We start from the raw sequence: 13,094 nt of genomic DNA on the forward strand, positions 1-13,094 counted from the left end.
ACCAACATCATATATAATCCTAGTACGTGGGATACAACTATCCTTTTAGGGCTTTCAGTGCAGCGAGGGTGGAAACAAAAAAAATTCTGTGTAATTCAGAACAGCATGGTATGGGTTGTGAAGAAGGTGTGCTATGGGAAGACATAGAAATGTATTCACCACAGCGCTGGGTACCACTACAGACAGTAATCCCCAAGATAGAGTCTGAAGGGTAAGGCGAGTATCCAGGTGAAAGAGAGAAGGAGGTATGCCCGAGAGAAGAGAGAGTGTGCTGTTGTGGTGAGATGGGTTTAGGAAGTGCAAGTGGTTTGGCCCAGCTGCAGCACTGGGTTTGTATGGGATGAACACAACAGCCACAGAACTTAAACTGAGCCAGGAGGTGCTCTCATGCTTTGCATGCCCTCCTGCTGGCTTCAAAGCCACCATCAACACAAGAACCAGAAGACCCACCAGGCTCTGTGTCCGATTCTCCACTGCCCATCACCCAGGAACTCACTACCACACTGCCAGAAAGCTTCAGGACTAATTCCTTCATGTCCCCCATCCCTGTGGCCATGGATCCCCATGGGAACCCCGATCAGATCATTTCTTGTCACCTGGACCATCCCCACAGAGCTCTGTGCATCGCTGAACATGACCCAACCTAACAGCATCCCAACCCCTCGAACCCGTCCACTGAACCTTCCTGGATACATCATCCAGTATCATCAAGACTCGCTCCTCTTCAGGCTCGTCTGTCAGTGAGGGCTGCTTTTCTTCTAATCCCATGTATCACAGGGTCTGGAGGAAGAGGCGGGATCCTGTGTGCTCCATATTGCTACTTCCTATCAATTTTAACTCCCTCCTCCCTAAAACTCCTCATCCTCTTTGAAGCCATGCCATCATGAGCTTCTCTTCCTCACTGGAGTCATCCGAAGGTCTCTGAGCCACTCACCCTCACTCTGTGGAGACTTTGGCCCTGGGTTCATCATCTCCCACAAACACCCCTCCTGTCATAATGCCTGGTGATTTCCAAATCCATGTAGTGGATCCTTCCCCATCCTGGCCTTTCACTTTCTTGATCTTCTCTCCAATGATCTTGTCCATTGCCCTACCCCGGCCCCCCGTAGATCTTGCCCTTGTAAGTAACCACACACACTACAGAACTTCAATTTCAAAGCTTTCCCTTTCTGGCTTCCATTTTCTGTCTACTCACTTTATCTACTCTATCCAGCTCAGTCCCTCTAGTCCTCTAATTCCAGTTCTCCAGCCCCACCACAACCACCGATCCATTGATTCTACCATCTTTTCACAGCTCCTCTCCCCTCATACCCTCAGTGCCCTCCATGTCCGTCTCAGATCCCACGGTCCCTCGCTGTAATCACTTCCTTGCGTACCCCTTCCCTTGTCATCATTCTTTGTTCCACTTTCTTGGCTGAATTAGAAAGTTCTTTAAATCCAACTCTGTTTAGTCCGTTCCTGCTCCTAAAGCAGCTGAACATGGCAAAAGAAAACAATGGCTGCTAGCCTTATTTTAATTCCATGAGCCTTAACCTCAACTAAGCCATTGATGTTGCCCAAAGAGTCCTTGAAAGGCAGCACCACTGGGGGAGGGCTTAAGGAGCTAGACTTCCTGGTTTAGATTTCTCACTCTGCCCCTTACCAGCTGTATCATCATGGGTTATTTATTTTCACTTTCTGTGCCTCAGTCTTTTCATCTGTAAAATAGGAAGAAGCAGAATACTTATCTCTGGGATTGAAGTGAGGATCAAATGAGTGAGCTCTCTGTGCTTTCATCCGAGACCAACCTCCCCCCTTGTGCCCTAGGTCTCCTGGTTTCCCAAGTCTAGCAATTTTCTGCTCACTCTCCTGTACCATCAAATTTACTGTCTTAACTGGATCATTCCTATCAACATATCTACATACTCTAGTAACCTTCCTTGACCAATCAACCTTCAGGTAGCTTCCCATTTTTCTCTTCCCTCTTCACTGCAAAATGCCTCAAAAGAAGTATCTACATCAATGCCTCTGCCTCCCATTTTGCCTTAAATCCACTCCTAGAAGGTTTTTTCACCACTGCTCCATCAAAACTGCTCTTATCAGGGTTAACAATGACCACCATATTGCCAACACCATGGTAACTCCCCACTCTTGTTTTATTTGCTCTGTCCGTAGCATTTGGCATGGCCAAATGCAACTTGACAGATCAAATGCTTCTTGAAACACTTGTCTCACTTGACTTCCCGGAACCACACCCTCATATTTCTCTTCTTTTCTCCTTGGCTACTTCTTTTCAGACTCTTTTACTGTTTCCTTCTCCTATTCTTGACGTCTGGACATTGCAGGGGTCAGGGGTCAATGCTTGGCCCTCTTTTCGTCTCTACCTGCACTAACTTCCTTGGTGATCTCATCCAGTTTCAAGGGTTAGATGCCATCTCTAACCTGATGATGCCTATATTTATATGCTCTTCCTCCGATATCCTCATGGCTCATTTTATCACTTCCTTCAGGTCTTGGCTCAAATTTCACCTCACAGACAGGTGTTCCCACACCATCACTCTATATTCTCTTACTCTGTTTTATTTTCTTCTTAGTACTTTTCTTCATCTGTCATATATTTATTCGTGTATTGAAAGCCTTTTGAGAACAGGGGAATTATCCACTTTGTAGAGTGCCATGTGCATAGAAAGCTACCAATAAATGTGTTAAATAAAATCATGATTTCATTCAGTCCTGACAACACCCCAACAATCCTATTGGAAGAGTTATTACAAATGAAGAAATGGAATCAGTTTAGGCCATTGTCACACAGCTGGCAGTTCAGGCAGCCTGACCCCAGAGCCTACCTGCTCCCTAAGGCACTGCAGAAGCCAGAGGGGTACAGAGAGTCTAGATCACAGGGATACTTTTATGGAATTTATCTTGAGGATAATGGGGAAACACTGAAGTGGGAGTTTCAGGGTGGGGGAGTGACGTGCCCTAGGTAAAGTTCTGACTCTATCCCATATATGCCCATAATTGCCTGCTCTAGTTCCTGGGTGATCAAATCATGCCAGCTCAGAGGCTGCCTTGGCACTTTGTTGGAAAGTTTAGGCTGACAGTGTATGTAAGCTTTGCCAGCATCAAACTGGCCTGTGCTGACAATATTTAAGTCCGATTTAGTTAAGAGCTTCAAATCAACTTCACCTTGAGGTCTGTGGAATTAAAAACCTTTCTTGCTGTTTCCGTAGCAGCTTGATAGTTGGCATAATTCCTAAGGAAGCTTATATGTTAATGCCCAAGAACCATTTACTATGCTATGCGCTGCTGACCCAAAATGTCACAACTTGAGTGAGACAGTCTAGTAAAATATTAAGCTGTTTCAAGAACACATTATGTTTCAAACTATAGTTGAGGAAGACAGGGTTTCCAAAAATCTGATTAAATGAACTTTAAAAATACCTGTAATTGACTTATTTAAAGTTTAGAGCTCCAAAGATCCTGACCTTTCAGGTAGCTCATGCACAGGGGTTGTAAGATGCATGAGATATTTCCATATAGACAATAAATGCATTTGGTGAATACATGCTAAAATTTACTGTGTTTCCATGGTGAAATGAACTGCTGTTTCTGTTCTAAAGGGAACCAACTGTTCACCCTCCAATACCTCCAAAGCCCAGTTCTTCTGTTTCATCTCCTAACCAGCTGAGGCAGGATAACAGGTAAGACCTAGCACTCCAGAATTTCTTGCAAAATGAAGCTCAAGGGAAATGAAAGCAAATGAATTGTGACTTGTCTTGTGCAAAGCGTGGGTATGTTTTGTGTGCATATTCACTGAAGAAGCACTTGGAAAGATTTTCGAATTCTATTTGCCCACACAAACGTGTATTTATGTTTGTCGTTGGATACTTATGGCCATTACTTGTCTTATGGAAGTACACTTTCAATATAGAAACTAAACAGTAGTCATGTCCAGGAAGTGGGTAGTTCTTTAGTCTTATTTTAATTGAGACATTTGTAATTTATTTCAAAACTATCACAAATTTTGAAAGAATGTTCTAATTAACTTGTCTCCGAACCAAGAAAAAAAGACAGACTTGCTTTTCTACTTTGAATCTCCAGTGCTCTATAATTAATACTTAAAAACAAATTCAGAGATCTGAACATCTTCCCATGTGTTCCTGTTAAACAGTTTAATCGTATCGAACTGTTTTTCAAGACCTACATGGCACATTTCCATTATTATTGAGAGATTTAAAAAATGGTATCTCAATGTAGACTGAATACATTAGATTCGCTTAATGGCCTGCCTTTGATTCTTTTGTAGTTTTACTTTTTGATGGTGATTCTTTTGACAACATGTAAGACAATTTGAGAACTATTCTTTATTAAGAGGGTAACTTCAGCCAGAAAAAGCTGATCGGGTGGCAGGGCTATGTAGCTTTAGGCATTCAACCTAACGAGTTAAAAACCCAGGTCTGAATTTCTATTCAGTGAAACTTCACAGTACCTTTGAAATTTTGTCCTTGGGAGGAGAGGATACTTTTTTTTTATGTTAAGAGAATACTTCTTCATTGAATTAATTAAAATATAGGCCAGATTTATAATTTTTAATTTGTGCAACGGTTATAATTATACTCTTAAAAATAACTTCTCAGGCTTTCTATCTTACATTATTTTTCCTTTTACTTTGATAGTACTGAACAATTAAATCTTAATTTGAATAGGATTTTTTAGGGGGCTAAAAAAAGTTGGTGTTAGTACCACCTAAATTCTAAACTAAAACTCGGGACTCTAGAGCAGTGACCTTGTACAGATTCAAAAGAAGCTAGATTTCATGGAAATTGGTCTAATCCATTTTTACTACTCTAATTTATTTCTTCCACAAATGATCTTAAATATAAAATGAGGACAACTTGCATGTTAAAACCCTGATTACTTTAATCACAGCAAGATGACTTTAATGAAAGAATATGAAAAGGAAGTGTTTCCTATGTAATTAACACATGTCCTCAGGAGTACAAAAAAATAGTTGAATATAATTTCTTGAGAACAAGCAAGAATGTATAAGTAGGCCAATCAGATACTTAGAAAAAGAGCAGAGAAAAGTCTTATATCACAAATTGTAACAGAACCTAGCACTGTAAAATTTAATTCTAACAACTCAATGTGGTCTTTCTCAATGTGGTGGGTGTATTGGAAATATGAAAGTGTTTACCATCTTATCTGAGCAAACATATTTCTTGATAGTATTCAAATGGGATAAGTCTTTGAGAAAAAAATCCCTCTAATACCTAACAAAAAATGATTCTTATTATTTAAAAATATTGTATCATTATCTAATAGAGATAAGTGTAAAAATGCTTTATTGATGACTGGCAACTAAAATAAAATGAACATGAACATATTTAGAAGATCTTTATCTCCAGTAGTGCTATTGTTCAAACACACTTTCATCTCTTTGAATGTAACTGTTTTCTCATAAATTTAAATCTAACAGAGAAGTATTTTCTTACCTAACAGACATTATCTTTAACTTGAAAAATATAGGCAGATATGTCCACCTAAACCAAGTGCATATACAGAAACCAACAGATCTGCTGAAAGAAATATAAGGTACAGTGATCTATATCTATATCTGTGTAATTGTAGATATGATAAAGTATGCTTTATTGGAACACTTAAACATACCTAAAATTAATAATAAAATAGACAAAATCAGTTTTCCAGATGACTTCAATAGTGGGTAATAAATGTTTTTATATGTACCTACAGAATTTTATTCCTTTTATTTCTATTCTAAGCATTACATTATGAGCAACCAAAATTGTCTGAACATGATAACAGAATAAGATCAAACCCCTTAAGACAGGAAAACATCTCTTTATTCCCAGCACTTGTCCCAAGGTTTATGATACAGCTGTTGTTGACGTGTAAGTGAATAGGTGGAAATATAGTTATTTGATTGAACATCTGCAAAAGCTTTGCCTAGAATTGGCTGTATAACAAGATCATATTCAGCTTCACCTGCACCATCAGAAAAAGGCTTACAAATTGCTTTGATGCTTTTGAGCAAGGTTTCCCCATGACAGTGCTAGTTTATGCCTGTTGTCTTGCACATCCCATCCAATTTAGTATTTGTTTTGGATATTTATTTATTTATTTGAAAAACACTACTTTTAAAATTAGTTTTTGAACAATGTTATTTTATAGGTCTATCAATATGATAAACCAATTTTTTATTATGGTAAAAAACATAGCATTAATTTACCATCTTAACCATTATAATAAGCCAATTTTTTAGACAATTTTTTTTGACTGAAGCACATTTTTCAAAGTGCCAAACTTACATACTTTTTATTTTCTTTCTTATCTCCCTTGACTCTCAGGCATGCATCACACAGATATCTTACCTTTGGGGAGAGTACCTTGTACCTAGTACCTTAAGGTACAGCTCTATCTCAGCGTTTCCCAAACTATGTCCCATGTGCCGCAAGATGTCAATGAATGTTCTGTGAAAGAAGCGTTTAATGGCCTGCATGTTTAGGAAACACAGTGGATTACAGCTCTCTGTCACGAACCTCCCAGAACCTTCAGTGTGCTTATACATATTCCAAATCTGTAAAAGTCGGTTATGTTTCCCAAATTTACTTGACTACAAAATTCTATCTTCATGGAACCCTATTAACTTTCTAAGATATAGTTTATGAAGCACAGGTCTTAATTACAGGTAAAGCTATAAGGATTTCCCTAATTATTCCTTTTCATGACCTAGGGAAACCAGCGGGGATTCAAGCTCAACTACAGTTTTAAATGTACTTTCTTTCCCTTTGGAAACATAAGAAGACAGAAACTTTCACCTCATATAAGGGACTAATTGATCATCTGAATATGTTGCTTAATGCTCCTTGGTTGGTAGAAAAACTTCGGAACATGTTTCTGTGTTTACTTTTGCAATTAATTGAATTTTCTTTTCCATATCCTTTTTTTTTTAATATCCACTCTTTTTTTTTAGATTCTTTTCCCATATAGGCCATTACAGAGTATTGAGTAGATTTCTCTGTGCTATACAGCAGGTTCTTATTAGTTATCTATTTTATATATACTAGTGTGTATATGTCAATCCCAATCTCCCAATTTATCCATATCCTTTTTAAGTATATAAATTGCGTACAACCAATATAAGTCTTTAGGAGAAACTGTAGTTATTTCAGTGAGCAGTAGATGGCAGAGCCAATGCCCAGGTGGAGTGACTGATGTGTGTGTGTGTGTGTGTGTGTGTGTGTGAATGCCATGAGCTGATATGACAGACTGTTTTGTTATTCAGTTAAACTCAGTAAGTCCTGATAACACTTGGAGTTTTGCTTTCTTCACTGAACACAGATAAGACATTTTAGCTCCTTCTAAGATAGCTCTACTGTCATTGACTTGAGTTTATTTGTTTGAAGGAGTCAGGATCTTGAAAACATCGTCAAAGTGGACACTTCATTTCAGAAGGCTGACAAGGGGTGAGAGCTCAAGAGCTTCTGAACTTGCATTTTTCTTCTCTTTTTGTTTCAAATGCTGTTTATCACATATAATTTCAAAGAAGAAAGACTCAGTCAGTTTCTCTAGATTAGCGGCCCTGAGAAATGGGTGGTACTAACATTTATGGACACTCTTCATCCTCTGCTTTCTCTTCTGGTGAGTAATGCTCATCCCGGTCACCGTAGTTGTCCATGGTGATGAACTTACTCCAAACCCCCAGGCCTGTATTTATGTTGCTGACCCAGATCTTTATTTGTCTCCCCAGCACCCCCATTTAGAATGTCCTAGGCTATTTTCAACTTCCTCCCCAAATGTGCTATTTCCTGCCTTCTCTCTTTTCTTTCATTTAAGCAAGATCACCTTTCTGGAACCTTTTTTTTTTTTTTAACATCTTTATTGGAGTATAATTGCTTCACAATGATGTGTTAGTTACTGCTGTATAACAAAGTGAATCAGCTATATGTATACATATATCCCCATATCCCCTGCCTCTTGCGTCTCCCTCCCACCGTCCCTATCCCACCCCTCTAGGTGGTCACAAAGCACCGAGCTGATCTCCCTGTGCTATGCGGCTGCTCCCCACTAGCTATCTATTTTACATTTGGTAGTGTATATATGTCCATGCCACTCTCTCACTTTGTCCCAGCTTACCCTTCCCCCACCTCGTGTCCTCAAGTCCATTCTCTACGTCTCCGTCTCTATTACTGTTCTGCCCCTAGGTACTTCAGTACCTTTTTTTTTTTTTTTTAGATTCCATATATATGTGTTAGCATACAGTATTTGTTTTTCTCTTTCTGACTTATTTCACTCTGTATGACAGTCTCTAGGTCCATCCACCTCACTACAAATAACTCAATTTTGTTTCTTTTTTTTTTTTTTAAAGATTTATTTATTTTATTGATTGATTGATTGATTGCTATGTTGGGTCTTCATTTCTGTGCTAGGGCTTTCTCTAGTTGCGGCAAGCGCGGGCCACTCTTCACCGCAGTGCGCGGGCCTCTCACTGTCGCGGCCTCTCCCGTTGCGGAGCACAGGCTCCAGATGAGCAAGCTCAGCAGTTGTGGCTCACGGGCCTAGTTGCTCCGCGGCATGTGGGATCTTCCCAGACCAGGGCCCGAACCCGTGTCCCCTGCATCGGCAGGCAGACTCTCAACCACTGCGCCACCAGGGAAGCCCAATTTTGTTTCTTTTTAAGGCTGAGTAATATTCCATTGTATATATGTGCCACATCTTCTTTATCCATTCATCTGTTGATGGACACTTAGGGTGCTTCCATGTCCTGGCTATTGTAAACAGAGCTGCAATGAACACTGTGGTACATGTCTCTCTTTGAATTATGGTTTTCTCAAGGGATATGCCCAGTAGAGGGATTGCTGGGTCATATGGTAGTTCTATTTTTAGCTTTTTAAGGAACTTCCATACTGTTCTCCATAGTGGCTGTATCAATTTACATTCCCACCAACAGTGCAAGAGGGTTCCCTTTTCTCCACAACCTCTCCAGCATTTATTGTTTGTAGATTTTTTGATGATGGCCATTCTGAGATAGCACAATGAGGTGATACCTCATTGTAGTATTGATTTGCATTTCTCTAATGATTAATGATGTTGAGCATCCTTTCATTGTTTGTTGGCAATCTGTATATCTTCTTTGGAGGAATGTTCATTCAGGTCTTCTGCCCATTTTTGGATTCGGTTGTTCGTTTTTTGATATTGAGCTGCATGAGCTGCTTGTATATTTTGGAGATTAATCCTCTGTCAGTTGCTTCATCTGCAAATATTTTCTCCCATTCTGAGGGGCGTCTTTTCATCTTGTTTATGGTTTCCTTTGCTGTGCAAAAGCTTTTAAGTTTAATTAAGTCCCATTTGTTTATTTTTGTTTTTATTTCCATTTCTCTAGAAGGTGGGTCAAAAAGGATCTTGCTGTGATTTATGTCATACAGTGTTCTTCCTATGTTTTCCTCTAAGAGTTCTATATTGTCTGGCCTTACATTTAGGTCTTTAATCCATTTTGAGTTTATTTTTGTGTACGGTGTTAGGGAGTGTTCTAATTTCATTCTTTTCATGTAGCTGTCCAGTTTCCCCAGCACCAGTTATTGAAGAGGCTGTCTTTTCTCCATTGTGTACTCTTGCCTCCTTTATCAAAGATAAGTTGACCATATGTGCATGGGTTTATCTCTGGTCCTTCTATCCTGTTCCATTGATCTATATTTCTGTTTTTGTGCCAGTACTATACTGTCTTCATTACTGTAGCTTTGTAGTATAGTCTGAAGTCAGGGAGCCTGATTTCCCCAGCTCCATTTTTCGTTCTCAAGATTGCTTTGGCTATTCGGGGTCTTTTGTGTTTCCATACAAATTGTGAAATTTTTTGTTCTAGTTCTGTGAAAAATGCCAGTGGTAGTTTGATAGGGATTGCATTGAATCTGTAGATTGCTTTGGGTAGTAGGGTCATTTTCACAATGTTGATTCTTCCAATCCAGGAACATGTTATATGTCTCCATCTGTTTGTATCATCTTTAATTTCTTTCATCAGTGTCTTATAGTTTTCTACATACAGGTCTTTGGTCTCCTTAGATAGGTTTATTCCTAGGTATTTTATTCTTTTTGTTGCAATGGTGAATGGGAGTGTTTCCTTAATTTCTCTTTCAAATTTTTCATCATTAGTGTATAGGAATGCAAGAGATTTCTGTGCATTAATTTTGTATCCTGCTACTTTACCACATTGATTGATTAGCTCTAGTAGTTTTCTGGTAGCATCTTTAGGATTCTCTATGTGTATTACCATGTCATCAACAAACAGTGACAGTTTTACTTCTTCTTTTCTGATTTGGATTCCTTTTATTTCTTTTTCTTCTCTGATTGCTGTGGCTAAAACTTCCAAAACAATGTTGAATAATAGTGGTGGGAGTGGCCAACCTGTCTTGTTCCTGATCTTACTGAAAATGGTTTCAGTTTTTCACCATTGAGAATGATGTTGGCTGTGGGTTTGTCATATATGGTCTTTATTATGTTGAGGTAAATTCCCTCTATGCCTACCTTCTGGAGGGTTTTTATCATAAATGGGTGTTGAATTTTGTCGAAAGCTTTTTCTGCATCTATTGAGATAATCATATGGTTTTTCTCCTTCAATTTGTTAATATGGGTTATCACATTGATTGATTTGCGTATGTTGAAGAATTCTTGCATTCCTGAGATAACCCCACTTGATCATGGTGTATGATCCTTTTAATGTGCTGTTGGATTCTGTTTGCTACTATTTTGTTGAGGATTTTTGCATCTATATTCCTCAGTGATATTACCCTGTAGTTTTCTTTTTTTTGTAACATCTTTGTCTGGTCTTGGTATCAGGGTGATAGTGTCCTTGTAGAATGAGTTTGGGAGTGTTCCTCCCTCTGCTATATTTTGGAAGAGTTTGAGAAGGATAGGTGTTAGCTCTTCTCTAAATGTTTGATAGAATTCACCTGTGAAGCCATCTGGTCCTAGGCTGTTTTTGCTGGAAGATTTTTAATCACAGTCTCAATTTCAGTGCTTGTGATTGGTCTGTTTATATTTTCTATTTCTTCCTGGTTCAGTCTCGGAAGGTTGTGCTTTTCGAAGAATGTGTCCATTTCTTCCAGATTGTCCATTTTATTGGCATATAGTTGCTTGTAGTAATCTCTCATGATCCTTCGTATTTCTGCAGTGTCAGTTGTTACTTTTCCTTTTTCATTTCTAATTCTGTTGATTTGAGTCTTCTCCCTTTTTTTCTTGATGCGTATGGCTAATGGTTTATCAATTTTGTTTATCTTCTCAAATAACCAGGTTTTTAGTTTTATTGATCTTTGCTATCATTTCCTTCATTTCTTTTTCATTTATTTCTGGTCTGATCTTTATGATTTCTTTCCTTCTGCTAACTTTGGGTTTTCTTTTGCTCTTCTTTCTCTAATTGCTTTAGGTGTAAGGTTAGGTTGTTTATTTGAGATGTTTCTTGTTTCTTGAGGTAGGATTGTATTGCTATAAACTTCCCTCATAGAACTGCTTTTGCTGCATCCCATAGGTTTTGGGTTGTCGTGTTTTCGTTGTCATTTGTCTCTAGGTACTTTCTGATTTCCTCTTTGATTCCTTCAGTGATCTCTTGGTTATTTAGTAATGTATTGTTTAGCCTCCATGTGTTTGTGTTTTTTACTTTTTTTTTCCCCCTGTAATTGATTTCTAATCTCATAGCAGTTTGGTCAGAAAGGATACTTGATACGATTTCAGTTTTGTTAAACTTACCAAGGCTTGACTGTGACCCAAGATATGATCTACCCTGGAGAATGTTCCCTGAACACTTGAGAAGAAAGAGTACCCTGTTGTTTTTGGATGCAATGTGCTATAAATATCAATAAGTCCATCTTGTTTAATGTATCATTTAAAGCTTGTGTTTCCTTATTTATTTTCATTTTGGATGATCTGTCCATTGGTGAAAGTGGGGTGTTAAAGTCCCCTACTATGATTGTGTTACTGTCAATTTCCCCTTTTATGGCTGTTAGCATTTGCCTTTTGTATTGAGGTACTCCTATGTTGGGTGCATAAATATTTACAATTGTTATATCTTCCTCTTGGATTGATCCCTTGATCATTATGTAGTGTCCTTCTTTGTCTCTTGTAATAGTATAGTCTTTATTTTAAAGTTTTTTAGTCTGATATGAGAATTGCTACTCCAGCTTTCTTTTAATTTCCACTTGCATGGAATATCTATTTCCATCCCCTCACTTTCAGTCTGTATGTGTCCCTAGGTCTGAAGTGGGTGTCTGGTAAACAGCATATATATGGGTCTTGTTTTTGCATCCATTCAGCCAGTCTGTGTCTTTTGGTTGGAGCATTTATTCCATTTACCTTTAAAGCAATTATCAATATGTATGTTCCTATTACCATTTTCTTAATTGTTTTGGGTTTGTTATTTTAGGTCTTTTCCTTCTCTTGTGTTTCCTGCCTAGAGAAGTTCCTTTAGTATTTGTTGTAAAGCTGGTTTGGTGGTGCTGAATTCTCTTAGCTTTTGCTTGTCTGTAAAGGTTTTAATTTCTCCATTGAATCTGAATGAGATCCTTGCTGGCTAGAGTAATCTTGTTTGTAAGTTTTTCCCTTTCATCACTTTAAATAAGTCCTGCCACACCCTTCTGGGTTGCAGAGTTTCTGCTGAAAGATCAGCTGTTTACCTTATGTGGACTCCCTTGTATGCTATTTGTTGTTTTTCCCTTGCTGCGTTCAATATTTTTTCTTTGTATTTAATTTTTGATAATTTGATTAATATGTGCCTTGGTGTTTTTCTCCTTGGACTTATCCTGTATGGAACTCTCTGCTCTTCCTGGACTTATTGACTACTTCCTTGCCAGTATTATGGAAGTTTTCAACTATAATCTCTTCAAATATTTTCTCAGTCCCTTTCTTTTTCTCTTCTTCTTCTGGGACCCCTATAATTCGAATATCGGTGCATTTAATGTTGTCCCAGAGGTCTCTGAGGCTGTCCTCAATTCTTTTCATTCTTTTTTCTTTATTCTGCTCTGCTGTAGTTATTTCCACTATTTTATCTTCCAGGTCACTTATCTGTTCCTCTGCCCCAGTTATTCTTCAATTGATTCCTTCCAGAGAAT

The 13,094-nt window shown here is 38.4% G+C and overlaps 1 protein-coding gene across 1 annotated transcript in view; it reads left to right on the forward strand.

The window, feature by feature from the left end:
* SCEL (sciellin) overlaps nucleotides 1–13,094 on the forward strand; it is a 329,317-nt gene that overhangs the window by 255,941 nt on the left and 60,282 nt on the right. The window contains 3 exon segments of the mRNA XM_068526475.1: nucleotides 3,600–3,680; nucleotides 5,509–5,574; nucleotides 7,407–7,466. Of these exon segments, the coding sequence (XP_068382576.1) occupies nucleotides 3,600–3,680; nucleotides 5,509–5,574; nucleotides 7,407–7,466 (207 nt within the window).

The sequence above is a fragment of the Eschrichtius robustus genome, chromosome 18 (assembly GCF_028021215.1).
Source record: "Eschrichtius robustus isolate mEscRob2 chromosome 18, mEscRob2.pri, whole genome shotgun sequence".
Lineage (NCBI taxonomy): Eukaryota > Metazoa > Chordata > Mammalia > Artiodactyla > Eschrichtiidae > Eschrichtius > Eschrichtius robustus.